The sequence below is a fragment of the Kogia breviceps genome, chromosome 1, assembly GCF_026419965.1.
Source record: "Kogia breviceps isolate mKogBre1 chromosome 1, mKogBre1 haplotype 1, whole genome shotgun sequence".
Taxonomy (NCBI): domain Eukaryota; kingdom Metazoa; phylum Chordata; class Mammalia; order Artiodactyla; family Physeteridae; genus Kogia; species Kogia breviceps.
Genome location: NC_081310.1, coordinates 133,638,491 through 133,653,433, shown reverse-complemented (window position 1 = coordinate 133,653,433; position 14,943 = coordinate 133,638,491). Strand labels below are relative to the sequence as shown.

At 38.3% G+C, this 14,943-nt stretch overlaps 1 protein-coding gene across 2 annotated transcripts in view; it reads left to right on the top strand.

Annotated features, from left to right (window-relative positions):
* The first annotated feature begins 289 nt into the window (after positions 1 to 289).
* PTGFR (prostaglandin F receptor) overlaps positions 290 to 14,943 on the top strand; it is a 57,494-nt gene continuing 42,840 nt past the window's right edge. The window contains exons 1-2 of one of the 2 annotated variants that reach the window (XM_059075388.2): positions 290 to 585; positions 2,042 to 2,912. In XM_059075388.2, coding sequence (XP_058931371.1) covers positions 2,115 to 2,912 — 798 coding nt within the window. In that variant the 5' untranslated portion in view covers positions 290 to 585; positions 2,042 to 2,114. Of the gene's footprint in view, positions 586 to 631; positions 785 to 2,041; positions 2,913 to 14,943 lie in introns of those variants that run through there. The other variant, XM_067042013.1, reaches the window with a different exon arrangement.

Here is a 14,943-nt window from a genome sequence, read left to right as displayed (position 1 = left end):
TCTTTTTTGAGCTGGATTTGGGATGAATTGTCTGCAAACTACAATCTGACAGTTCAAGACGCTGTCACGACAGCTTTCTGCAGGCTTTCCTCAGCTCTCCTGGTTCCTGTTTTACAGCCGTAGAAATGGCGCCTTTAGCTGGAGAATGAGTTTAAAACAAAACTTTTCCCTAAGTGGTCGGGCAGCTGAGAGGGCCACTCTGATGCTGAGGAGGGGGACGTAGCATCCTAGTGCGGTGCTCAAGTCTCTCCGGGTCCGGCTCTGGGCTCAACGCAAAAGGGGCGGAGAGGAAGGGGCGGAGGTCAACCGCGCCCTCCACCCCGCCCAGGCGGTGAGCGCCTCTAGGTGCTAAAGGATCAGAGGAACCCAGCGCACCCGCACCCGGCAGGTTCCGTGCTGGGAGAGCGCGCGGAAGCACGCGCGGCGAGACAGAGTCGGAGCCCGGGCCGGAACCGGAGCAAGAGCGCGGCGCAGAGCCCCAGGAACCGGCGGCAGCGACGGAGCGGAGCCGGGCGCGGAATGGCCCACGGACCCACGCGCTCTTCTGCTCCACCTAGAGCCCTGTTCGCGGCCCGGGATGCCAAGGTAAACACCCCTTCAGCGGCTGGATTCCCACGCGTTGGCCACCCGACTGAGGTTTAGCCACCGCACCTCGGACGCCCGGCGGCAGCAGCAGCCGGCGGCACCGGAGGGCACCTTTGGCTGAGCTGGCCAACAAGTTTGGACCAGATGCCCCAAGCTGGGGAGACCCGCAGAGCAATGGCTGATCCGTCTGAAGCCTGAGGTGCGCGCCTGGGGACCGGGTAGAACGGATCTCAGAGGAGGGAAACGGGTAAAGGAAAAGATCCCCTTCTCTCTCCTTGCTTCCCCGCCCGCAACACTTCGACTCCGGCATCCTGGCCGGCGCAGGCCTTTGGCGCCCCCCGGGGTGGGAGGGAAACCGGCCTCTGGCGTTTAAGCAATCGCAGAAAGTTTCAGGCATTTGAGAGGTTTGGGAAGGATGTTGCAAGCGGAGGCCTGGGGGCGGTGGGATAGTAGTGATCGAAAGTCGAGCTGTGAGTAAGACCCGGAGGAGGCGGCCGCCCTCCGGGCAGTCGCGGGCGGCCCCACTTGGGCATGTCCCAGGAAAGGCTGGCTCCGGAATTCCTAGCCTCCCGGAAAGCTGCTGGGGAAACGCCGGCGGAAATAGCTCGGGGCGGGGTGGCAGTGGTGGACGGTATAGAGGGTCTGTGACTCAGGCCTCAACTCACTAGGGAAAGAGCAACAAACAAATAATTCGCCTGGGATGTAGCTACCCTGAAGCTGTAACTTAGATCAACAGCATCTAGGCAGATGCTCCCAACAGTGAGGGCGGCCCACCTTCTTTGCTCTCATCAGCCAACATTTCTGCACAGGTGGTAGCTGGACCAGAAAATCTTCCTAGAGACTCAACACTGAGCCTTCCAGAGGTCACTGATGCGTGTGGTTTGCTGTTATTTGACCTAAATCAAATAGTTTTAGAACTTATTCAGAGAAGCCCCATGCAGCGTCAGTGGGCTTCTGGCTCCACTTTGCACCCTCCCAAAGTTTGGAGAAGATGATTTTGTTTGCCTGACAGTCATAGGTCCCAAAGGAATAATCTGCACTTTGGGGACAAAGCTCAACAGAGAAAAAAGCAGAAACTTTAGAAAGTCACCTAGTTAATAAAATGGACTATTATACTTTAAAAACTCAGCTGGGTTTAAATCTAGCCTTGTTAAGCGACTTCATAAACCTTACGAGTTTTAAGGTGTCAGTGAAGTGTCAGAGGCAGTTTAGGAGGTGCCCAGTGGCAGAGTAGCCATAGAGGTTAACCAAGGGGTCTCAATTCTGGTAGCTTCTTTACCTTGAAAATGAAATGTGGAACTGCAGGCAGATGTGTGCTGTTTTCAGTATGATTCAACCTTGCTCATGACAGTCCAGATAAATCTGATTCCCGCCACAGGGTGCTGGGGTGCTTTGGCCTTCAATGTCAGATGAACAGTTATCCAGGGCTCATAATTTCTCTGTCTTTATGCTACAGATCTCTGGACCGCAAGCCTGCACTGTTTTGAGAGGGAGATGACTTGAGTGGCCAGCTCTTAATCTCCACAACAATGTCCACGAACAATTCCAAACAGCCAGTGTCTCCTGCAGCTGGGCTCCTTTCAAATACAACTTGCCAAATGGAAGAAGAGCTTTCAATATCTTTTTCGATAACCTTCATGACAGTGGGAATCTTATCAAACAGCCTTGCTATTGCTATTCTCATGAAGGCATACCAGAGATTTAGACAGAAGTACAAGTCATCGTTTTTGCTTTTAGCTAGTGCTCTGGTAATCACAGATTTCTTTGGGCACCTCATCAATGGAGCTATAGCAGTCTTTGTATATGCTTCTGATAAAGACTGGATCCATTTTGACAAATCCAACGTCCTTTGCAGTATTTTTGGTATCTGCATGGTATTCTCTGGTCTGTGCCCACTTTTTCTAGGCAGTGTGATGGCCATTGAGCGATGTATTGGAGTCACCCAACCAATATTTCACTCTACGAAAATTACATCCAAACATGTTAAAATGATGTTGAGTGGAGTGTGCTTTTTTGCTGTTTTCGTAGCTTTGCTGCCCATCCTTGGGCATCGTGACTATAAAATTCAAGCGTCGAAGACCTGGTGTTTCTACAAAACAGATCACATCAAAGACTGGGAAGATAGGTTTTATCTTTTACTTTTTTCTTTTCTGGGGCTCCTAGCCCTTGGTATTTCATTTTTTTGCAATGCCATCACAGGAATATCACTTTTAAGAGTTAAATTTAAAAGTCAGCAGCACAGACAAGGCAGGTCACATCATTTTGAAATGGTCATCCAGCTCCTGGGTATAATGTGTGTCTCCTGCGTTTGCTGGAGTCCGTTTCTGGTAAGGACCTATGGTTTTGACAATTTTTGCTTTGTTCAGTTAATTAATATTCAATACAAGGTTTCTTGTCTTTTCAAAGTTGGTAGTCCTGATGGGCAATGCTGTTTCATCTTTTAAATGCTGGAATTTACTTCTACTCAGAACTTACTTTAGTTCTCAGCTCTGGCTTAGAATTAAGCTATTTATGACATAGATGGTTATTTCCCCACAAGCCCAGAATTAAATATCTCCCTAAACAATTCTAACCATAGTGTTACCTGTTGCAGTGTGGTATAAAGTAATTTTCACAGAAGTAACATAGTTTTAATATACTGAATATGATTAGTTTCTAAAATGTGAAAAAAAAAAGGCTATAAAACAATACTAGAATGGACTCCAGTACGTCTTGATAGAAAATCACATGGACTTGTAATTTATAGACTGGCTGCTTCTCAACACACAATGACCAGGTCTCAGCTTGCAAAGGGAGGTGATGAGTTGAGATAGTTGGACAGTGCAGGTGAACTAGATGGGTAGATAAGGTAAAGAATCACTAGTTCACTAACCCAGGATGATAGTAATGCAGGGAGGGGTATGATAGGCAGGAGAGCCAGGGATTCTTCTCTTATCATTTCATTCCTTCCTCTTTTTCAATTTAGCCAGCAGCTATATTTAACATCTTGGTATTTTTATTTGGAAATGACGGCTAAGTTTAAAGAATTAGCAACAAACATAAATCATTTATATGACTTTCTAGGTAGAAGACAAAATACTTATGATTGATAAGTATGACCATAACTCTCTCCAATAGTTTACTTTATGATGGAAAAAGTGATAACATACAACGAAAGAGAAAACATCCTTCTGTATGTAGCTCCTGATGGCAGTAAAGATTATTTTCATCCCTTTTTTTGTACCAGTGGGGAAACAGATTTGTATCCAAAGATAGTAGGTGATGCCCAGGTAGAGGTAAAGCAAAAGGGTGAAACAAAGGTAGACATAACACAAAGGTCACAGTCATACCTTGCATTGTGTTATGCAGGTGCTTGTTAATAATGCAGTTCTTTTAGGCCCCCTTAGGTCCATTGTCCAAGAATTGTTGCCAGTAGACTTTTAATAAACAATCCTGATGGTCCTGGTGAACAGAAAAGTCTTTGAGAGCTGTTGCTGCAGATAGATCCTATGGTAGTTGATTTTATTCTGCAAAAAGATTTCTACTTTTAAAATATTTCTTTATTTCTATCCCTGTTATTTCCTCACAATTTGAATTTGGCTTCTGGAAATTTTGTATCATTTAAATATTTTTTTCATGATGTTCCAGAACTGGTCCTAGGGGCCCAACCGAGGAGAGGATAGGCTACATCTGTCAATGGCAAGTCAACATTTTGAGGTTGGCTTATTGTCAATTTAGGAGGCCTTGGGTGACCCCAGTTAGGGGTCTCATCTGAGCTCATGGTTCAGTTGTTTGACTCTGAATAGCAGAGATGAGTTCTATCAACACTTCGAGTCATTTCAGTGTTCATTCTTAGAGAGTTGAATTTATGCTACTTGACAAAGGAAATTCCCTTAGAATAATGCTTCTCTTCTTAAACTTTTAAATAGAGTAGCTTTTAAAAATAAACAGTGAGTCTGAGCAAAAACAAAATTAATTTGAGGGTTGGAAAGGGAATACTAAGAAAGGGAGAAAAGAGGTAGCTGAAAATATTTAAAGAAAATGTAAAAATGAAGGTCCTAGCTCTGGAGAAAACCTGAAAACCATGAAATAGTGAACTTAATGAGAGACAGATAATCTGGACAACTGGGCTAATCACTGGTGTTTTGGTTTTTGCTTGTTCTGAGTCACCTTTAAAATTCTACTTAGTTCTGGCTTTTGACTTTGAGAAATAGGAGTTATAGGTTAACTACTGTAAGGGAATGGAAAGTAACAAACTTTCATCCTCACCGTGGATATTTTGAATTAATGTTTTTCTCTAATTTCTTTTCCTGAATTTTTGGTTTTCCTTACTGTTAAAATAGATATTACAATTTAATTCATATTTTGAACATATTTCCTAGTGGGATATAATTTTATTTTTGTGAAACATTTTCTGAGGTCTACGTTCTATTTAACTGTGAATTATTGCTACACCTATGACACCAATGTATCAATACTTCTAAAATGCTTTTTAGTGTGGAAAATTATTTCTGCATTAGATGTGTAGTAGGTCTACCACAGATACCCCTTGCTGGATTGATGTCTTAAGTTGTTTCAAGCATTATTTTCAGTTTCTCTTGGGTCTTCATGGCAATTTCTGGCTGAAGGATTTATAACTTGTGGCCTGGACATAAGTGCCTTGCACATTACATTAAGACCACCAGACAGCTCTAAATGGAACCTGAGTGAAAAACCCAGGCTTGGGAATGCCAAAATAACACCCAACACTGATTCCTCTGTTGATCCATTTCTCCTTTACTACCTAAGTGCCCGGGAGGAACTGCATAGGTATTAATGACTGAGCCATTATTCCCCACCCTATATTTTAAAAGCTTCTTAGTTTAAAAAATATCTCTGAAACCAACCTTCTAAATTCCCATAGATGCGCTATAATTGTGACACCTTCCATGTCAATGGCCTACTTTACACCATGTGCCTTCACTCTGTGATTGATGAGGATGAAATGTTGGATTTGTCATTTGAATGAACATCTGAAGACACTCTTTAACCTGTGTTCCCTGTCATTTTCAAGACTCAAACTGGAATGGGGTACAGGTGCATACACTAAAAGGAGGAAGTGAGTAATGCGGATGATGGTGTCTGGGTTTGGCAGGATTTACTGCATCAAAACATCAATAGTGGCATAATTTCTAAAACTTTAAAAATTTGTAGCTGATGAAAAGGGGGATACTTTATTAAGTTTGATGATTGACTTTAATACGTAGGTAAGATGATCATGATGTTTGTTAGAAATCTCTCTTTTAATAGACTTAATTTTTCTTTAGTAGTTTTAGGTTTACGGAAAAATGAGTGGAAAACACAGAGTTCACATACAGCTCCTCATGTCTCCATCCCTCCACCTCCCAGTCATCCTTATTATTAACATCTTGCATTGATGTAGTACATTCGTTACAATCGATGAGCCAATACTTGTATATTATTATTGACTAAAGTCTGTAGTTTATATTAGGGTTCTCCTTGTGTTGTACAGTGTGTGGGTTTTGATGAATGTATATTGACATGTGTCCACCATTAGAGTATCATATAGAATAGTTTCACCGCCCTAAAAATCCCCTATGGTGTTTTTATTAAATGTAATGTTTTGTGGGTTTTTTTTCCCACAAAGGGGGAAGTGTGTGTGTGTGTATTTTCAGGAACTGAAATTTAGAAATGTAGTACAATTGTAATATTAGTTTAAAATATAACTTGTTAATGACTTTAAAAAATTTTCAATATCTGAATTTTATAGTTTTAAACATGGTTAACTCATATAAATTCATTTAATTATAATCCCAACTGAAAAATCCAGGAAAATACAATAGGTACTTATGAGCTTACAATTCCATTTAGCAACAAGTTAATACAAAAATCTTTGAGAGTCAAATGGCAATTATAAAATTGTCTTGCATGCATTCTAGGTAAATCACTTTTTCCAAATAAATAAATCTTGAACATTTTTTCTGATGTTTCTAGAGTGACGGGGAAAAAGAAGACTTTTAACAGCACTTCTAAGTAACATTTCCTTAATAGTCTTTGCTTCTGTCTTTCTACAGGTACTGATTCTTTTTAATGTTCCATTTCTAGAATATGTAGTCCTAAAAGGAATTTATTATTATTGCTATGCTTATTTCAGTAGTTTGGCAGAGCATTAAATACTTGTTGACTGCTTGACTGTAACTTAAGTAGTATGAATGTCAAGAGATTGGAAATGATTGACCAGAATGTGGATTCTGAGTTCTGTAGGTGACCGTTAATTAAGCAAATATTGAAACCAAATGGTAATTTTTAATCTGTTCCTTAAGTCAGCAACTGTCGAGTTATGACACAATTAAACTTCAGGGATCTTTTCTGGAAGGCTGTTTAGTTTGTTTACCTTCTCTTCAAGGGTAGAGGTTCATTTTGAATTGGGAAGAGAAGTATAAAGTATATGAAGAGCAAAATGATATCTTATGTAGGTGAGTTTATCCAAGAAATGTGTTTTCTTGTGTAGGTAGAGTTTGAATTTGATTTTTCTAAGGTTGTTACTCTTCTGCTAGTATTTCTAGTCATATAGTTAAACATTTGGTCACTCAGATGTTTGTCAGATATAAATCAAAAAACGAATGGTTAACTGAATTCTACTGAATTACTAAAGGTATTGGCATCATAATGACCAGGTCTTACAGGGCTAGTGGCAAATGATGGAACAACACAACAGAATAGAACATTTTGACTATTAGTGAAGATTGCTTTCTTTGAGAGGCTGGCTCTCATTATCGTATGTAAGACTTGTGTAATGGAAATCTATGTATATGTCTTGTGCACCTGCCACTACACCGAAAGGATGGTGAACAGATGTATAGTTACATGCTTCAAGTGAAAAGAAAAATATGAAAATGTATAAATATGTATATACATAATGTGTACATGTTTGAATTATTTCCCAAACTAAAAAAATTAACTAATTTTAAAATTAGTTAAAAAATTTAACTAATTAGATCCATCATTGGATCTAACTGTACCAAATAAAAAGGGCTTCGAATGGGTTTCATTCTAAAATTAAAAACAAAATGGACTCTCACTCTCAAATAGTTTTATGTCAGATCTTTTTGGTTATTCTTGCATTGCTGCTGATCTTAGAGGTGATTTGTTGGAAATTGTTTTAGCTGGTTTCCTTTGTGAGGTGGGAGTGCTCCCTGGTTTGGAATGTGGAAGCAGCAATGATGATGTCTGGAGAAAGGACTGGTAAGACTTAGGTTCTACTTTTAGGAAACTCATAAACAACTCAGACACAGGCAGCTCAAAATTCATATCCAGAAGAAAAGGTATGTTTTAGAGATACATTAAATGTAGTTTCTATGACGGGAATTCAGGCTGCTCTTGTGTTTGGGTAGACATGGAGTACGTGGTGTGAGGTCAGTGACAGGAGCTGGCAGAGGAGCAGTTCTGAGAGATTTGGGAACATATTCCTGTCCCTGAAGCCTTGGTGTTCTCTTGCCTGGAGTACTCTCCTCCTGACATCCATGTGGCTCTCCCCCGACTCCTCTCTTAAATATCATGCTGTCTAGGTAGTCTATCTTAAAAAGTACCCTTTCTCTTCTCTCTTCCATTGCTCTGCTTTATTTACTCTCATAGCACTTAGCAGTATCGGATAACATGGGGTACATTTCTCTGTTTATTTGGTTGTTTTTTGGCTTCTGTCTCTAGCATGTAAGCTCCTTGAAGGAAGGGACCTCGATTATTGCTGTGTCCTCAGTTCTGAGACCAGTGCCTGGCACAGAGTTGAGCTCAGTAAGTATTTGCTAAATGAATCTCACATAAAGGAGGGCTCAGTGGGTAATGGCCCTCATTTCCACTTTGGAGCCAGTCTGCTGATGAGGTCAGGACTTAACTGGTCGGCCTCTGGAATACTTCCAATACTTTGAATTGGGATTTGGATTGGAGAAGTCCGAGAGGGGAACATGTTTTCAGAGGTTCCCCAGGAGTATTAGTTGGAAATGGTGTCCTGGAGAATCCTGAACATTCTACAATTTGAACTGGTGCTAGAATTTAGGAATTTTGTCAGTATCATGGATAAACTAGGAATGATATTATTTTGTTATGATGTTTACATGCCAATTTCCTCTGTTAGTCTCAATGGTCCTTGGTAGCTAGGAGCTATATTACTGGTTTGTGTTTTAGTTTCTACAAGTAGTAGTTTATAAATATTAAATATAAAGTATTGAAGGCAAAGGAAACACTTAGGTGATATAACTTATTCATAGTTAGTTTTGGCCCATTATTATCTTTAGCACCACCTTTTTCTCTACATGCACACATTTTTTTCTCCCAAAATGTATGTATTTTTAATTGGTGTTTTATCTTTGAGGGAGTCACTTCAGGAGACAGAAGGAAAAAAAAATGTCTTTGAGTAAAGACCTGCAGATACTGGTTGTACATTGTCATAAATAAAATCTCCATAGTAAATATTGAAATTTCTCTATAAAATAGGCTTGCTTACCTCAAGCCTTTGCCAGCTGACTGAGTGATTACATGGCTCAATTTGTATTGCTAATCAGACTAAAAGATTGGGTAGGTCTTATATTCATGGAGGATTCTTTCTCAGAGAACTCCAACAGACCTGCTTAGTAGACACTGGTGCCCCACCCAGATCCCCTTTGGGGTGAGTTTTGCCCCTGGGGAAAGTACCCTCAGCCAAGGGAGCTGCCTTGCTCATGGTTGTGCCCCCCTCTCTTTGGTCATTTTGTGTACAATGACAGATGGGTGTGGGGGTCCAAAGCCCTTACCCCCTTGCCTCATTTGGGACATTTCTGAAGGGTCATATGTGCTTCAGAGTTTGTAACTCCATTCCAGCTCCGCTCCTCCCTGTGCCAAATCCTGCTTTCCTCATCACCTCACTGTCCTCAGAAAAATGCCTGCATGTAGATCTCTGTCTCAAAGTCTGCTTCCCGCAGAATCCGGTTTAGGACCATTTTCTAGAAGTCCATTTGTTCACACATTATGTAAATATAAAGTATATTACACATAGGTTTACAGTGTGATTTGGTAAATATATTGAGTTATGCATAGACCTTTGGAATTGAACTCATTTGAGTATATGATCTCCCTTCATGGAAAAGTATGGTGCAAAATTGGACCAAAAGTCAATCAATTAAAAAAAGACACTGCTAGGTTGAGAATTTACACAAAAGTCTGTTGATTTAGTTGTGCACGTTCTCTGGAATACTTAGGTATTTTCAGTTTATTTACTTTTGGCAAAATATGGCTTCCTGTTTTTAAGGAGAGAGACATAAAAACGCCCAAAGATATCAGACATTGAGACGGCACTTGCAAAACACTACTTGAATGATTCAAGTGTAAATGAATCAGAAACATGTGGATTAAATTTATACCCTCATGGATCTAAAACTCTTCTGGCTTAATGTGTTTTGGGGTTTTAAATTAAGCCCCCAAACATTTCAGGAACAATTCAAGATGTTGATTTGCCCCAAATCTCTCTGGGTTGCCAGTTTTAACTTTATTTGCTTAGTCTCATCCTTACAGGAGGTATATAAAATGCATTTGCATTTATGTTTGCTTCAGAAATCATTTACAGCCACACCAGATTTTACCTGTTATTTCAATGCCATTTATCTGTATTTAGAGAGGATTTCATTCAATAGGAGAATTTTGTTTTTTGATATTTGCAAATATTACCTTTCAAAGCTTGTGTAAATTTGTCATTCTGTCAGTCCTCCGTCCTGGGTGTCAGGATGGTAATGCCACAGAGGAGTGGGTACAGTTGTGGCTTTATACAGACAAGGAGGTGGTTTTTCTCACTCCTGCTAAGCTACTGAATCCCCAAATTAAATTCAGACTGTGAAATGCCACAACAGAGTATGGCTGCGGTGTGATGGCAAAGGAGACAGAGACAACTGGATTGTGTAAAAGATTCCCTTTAGCTTTTAGTGCACAGTCCCAAATCAAGCGTTCCTTTTAGAATGCTCTAGTTATTTAAGCACAGGCCGGGGGCAGGGTCCTAGCCCCACCATCTCTTAGCTGTGACCTGGAGTTACTCTAAGCCAATTTTGTACGTCTGTGAACTGATTATAATAATAGATCTTACTTAAAAGTACCACTGGAAAATATGATTTGTCCTCCTTACAATCTCATAACATAGTGATTGGCATACAGTAAATGCTCAACACAATCCCCAGATCCTCAAGCATCTATTGCTGTTATTGCCACCTGCCATCTCAATTAGAAATAGTCATCTGTGTTTAGTCCAGATGTTTTCCATTTCTCCTCTCTTGATAAGGTTTGGTCACGCTGGGATCAGAAAACGTTCCTGAACAATTTCCCTCGAAGGTTCAGATTACTGTGCCTCATTTCCCTGTCTCACCAGAAGTAAAGATGTTTCGTGCTAATCTTTCACATCTTATTTGAATTCAAATAATCTAATAATGTAGTATTATAATTATAATAATGTATTAGATATTAACTTATACATTATTGAACCAAGCTAAAATTAGCAAAAAACTATTGAGACTGTTATGTATAAAGCACTACTGTTGGGGCTGTGCCCGTTCCAGGAGTTAAAAGATAAAGCTTTTTCCTCGAAGAGCTGACAACTTAGTTGGAGTAAAAGATATACTCGAGGAGCTAAAATATTGGCTCAGTGTCATGTAGTAGTTAAGAGCCTGGGTTCCCGTCCTGTTTCTTCTGGTTCCTGTGTGTCCCTAACCTCTCTGTGCTTCAATTTCCTCACATGTAAAATAGGTAGAGAAATAGTATCGCTTCATTGGGCTGTTGTGAGGACTAAACAAATGAATAGATGTAAGTTAAAATAGTGCCTGACATAGTACCATATGCTTCATTATTATACTATTATCGTTATGTTGCTATTACTGGTAAATATTAATGCTGCCGACCAATAAAAGCCAACAAAAGATCATCTGTCAACAAGCTGATCAAAGGCACTTTTTAATTAGTTATCAAATGAATAAGGGTGCTATAGTAGGAAGCTGTTACTTCCAATTTGGTGGTCCACGAGGAATTATTTGTCTACTTATTTGACAAATGTTTATTGAGCACCTACCAGGTGCCAGGCAGTGTTCTAGATGAAGAATAACAATCTCTGTGATTTAATTGGTCACTATATCTATGGCCTTAATTAACAGTATTTATAGAAAAGGAAAAAGGAAGACATATATAGAAAATTGAAACATGAAGATATTTGATTGTACTTTATGTTAGAATAAAACAGCAGGTGCATATCAATCCCAGACTCCCTAACTGTCCCTCTGCTATGTTTAAAATGGATAACCAAATAAATGCTTTTGCTTGAAAAAACTACAATAAAATAGCTATGGCAAAAAAAAAAAAAAATAGCAGGCATACTGTTATGAATGTAGTGGATGAGATTATTTTTGATAACTTATAAATATCTGTAGCATATCATTTAGAAGGAAATATTACTGGAAAAAATTGTGATCCAAAGTCAAGTAATGTAAATTGTAAGGTAAAACAAGGAGAAAAGAGATAATAATGTATATAATTTCTAGAGATATAAAAGTGTACAAATAACAAACTCTTTAATATTTGGAACAGGCTCATACAAGATTAGAATACAGCAGGTTGTAATAAATTAATATTAAAAGCTAGAAGATTTTTCAAGTAATGAAATATGAGTAGTAGAAAAATTAAATCAGATAATAAAAATTTCATAATTCAAAGTAGTATTTTATACTATCTTTTGACAAGGGAAGTGACTCAGGATATAGAAGAGAAATAAATGTTGGTGAAATGAAGCATCACAAAACCCAATAATTCCTTCCAAGAATTTAGGTTAAGAAAGTGTTAGCAAGGACTGAAGATAAAGAAAAACAAGTTGCTATGAACATTAATAATATAAATGAAGAAAATAAAAAAATCATTTATTCTTTAATCTACTTGTTAATTTACTCACTGATTTATTCTTTGAGCAGGTTTTTACTGAACAAAAGGCTGGGTGTTTCTCCAGGTGGAGAGTAAAGCATAGAGACAGACTTGACCTGGGAAAATTTTCCTGAGCCAAATTCTAGGAATCATATTTTCTAGCTCCTTCAATTTACCTAGAACCTTTGTGCTTGCTCCTCCAATCTCTCTTATGTGCGTCCTCCTTTTCCTTCTCTTTCTTCTTTTAGTATGACATAAATAAAACTATTTGTATTTTTCTGACCTTGCCTGGGAGCAGGGTAGAGGGTTAATTGCTTTAGTAATAGTGGAGGAACCTCTGGGCCCAAAGGTGTATTAGTATTAAATAATAAATAACATTGCTGTAGCAGCAGCAGCAACAGTAATCGTTGTTATTACTTTGATTACATCTTCCCCTATTTTGCTTCTCGCATTTTTGTTCATGGCAGAGGACCAGAAAACAAGGAAAATAAAAACCACACAAATGACAGAGAGACAGAATGCAGGATGGGGAGTGAAGCAGGGATGAAGCAGCGAAGGCAGCAGAAAGCTGGCATATATAGATGTGAGGGTGGAGAGGCACTCTCATGTTATAGGAACTCTGTTGGAAAGGAAAGACTTCCCTTTATTTCCACGGGCATCTTATCCTTATTAAGGAATATTAAATTTCATGTGTTATATTCCCTCAAGCTACTTTTAAATAATGCAATGTTTTCTTTAACTATAAAATTTTATTGTAAGAAAGTACAGCAAACTACAAATTAAAATTAAAAAAAAATCTTCCAAATCTGACTACTCAGCGATAAACACTGTTAACATACTGGGTGCATCCTTTTACTCATCTGATACAGAATACATATTAGTTTAATTTCTTTGATTAACGGAGTGAACTTTTTTCCTTATATTATTGGGCATTATCTCCTTTCTCTTGTGAATGTGTGAGTATCTGTAAATGATTTTCAAGAACTTTTTGGATAACAAAGACCAGATAATGCTAATATATAAAAATAATTATAAAATCAATTGTTATAAAAGCAATTGTTTTTCCATATTCATTGTTCGCCTTTTAACTTAGTATTTTAATTATACAAGTAGTGAATGAATCAATAATTTCTTTCGTAGTTACTGCTTTCTGTTTCATGTTAAGAAATACTTTTTCAGGGGCTTTCCTGGTGGTGCAGTGGTTGAGGGTCCGCCTGCCAATGCGGTAGACGTGGGTTCGTGCCCTGGTCTGGGAGGATCCCACATCCCTCTGAGCGGCTGGGCCCGTGAGCCATGGCGTCCGGAGCCTGTGCTCCGCAACGGGAGGGGCCACAACAGTGAGAGGCCTGCGTACCGGGAAAAAAAAAAAAAAGAAATACTTTTTCAGGCTAAGATGACATTGGTATTCGTTTCTTTTTTCTTCTAGCTCTTTTGCTTTTTCATTTTTTTGTATTTATGTTTTTAATACATTCATAGTTTGTGTTGGTTTAATTTTCAAGTTAATAACATGAATTTTCTTTTGAATGGTTAGCTAGTTATCCCGAATCATTTATTAAATGGTCTTTCTGCAGCTGTTCTAAATTCCTACCTTTATTATATATGAAATTCTTACATGTGTTTGGATCTTTCTATACTCTTTATTTCATCCTATTAATCTAACTTTAATTTTACGTACAATTACCATTTTCTTCACATTTTATTTAGACTTGTGTTCGGTTTATCAATTACAATATAGAGTGTCCCCTTTCGTGATCATAATCATGTTTTGAATAATAATTTTGTAGTTTCATCATAACACAAAATTTGAAATTTTTCTTTTAAATTAGTCTTTCCAGAGGGCTGTTTAGTTTAACAGTTTAAAAATGCCTTATATCCTTTGTCAGTTGCTTCACCATTGTAAAGCAATTATACTCCAATGAAGATGTTAAAAAAAAAAAATGCCTTACATCAACTTACAAATCTTACTGTTTTCAAGTTAGTTAACTTCTTGGTTTTTTTTCTTTTTTTCTTTTTAGTTAACTTCTTATTATCAGATTTTGTAAATATCCTATGGGCATTTGAAAAGAATTTACACTCTTTTAAGTTACATAGTTCAATACATAGGTATTAAATCAAGATTATTGGTTACAGAATCTTATTTTCTTATTTTTCTTTCTAATTGCTCTGTCAAATAATGTGTATGAGAACTTGGAATTTTATTATATTTGTGTTTTGTTAGATTATATTTGTATTTCTAATGGTTTTCATTGGATTTTGATGATTTAGATTTCAACGTAATGTCATCGGGGTTAATTCATGTCTGTTATATCTTTGCTGTAAATTATTCCTTTTATAAACATAAAGCAACCTTCCCTCTCACTTTTAAAACAGTTTGCCTTGAATTCTTCTTTATCTTATACTGAAGGTGAGCATTATTAGTGCATTGAAAGCAATAGACTTTTTGGGTATTTTGCATTTTGTTTG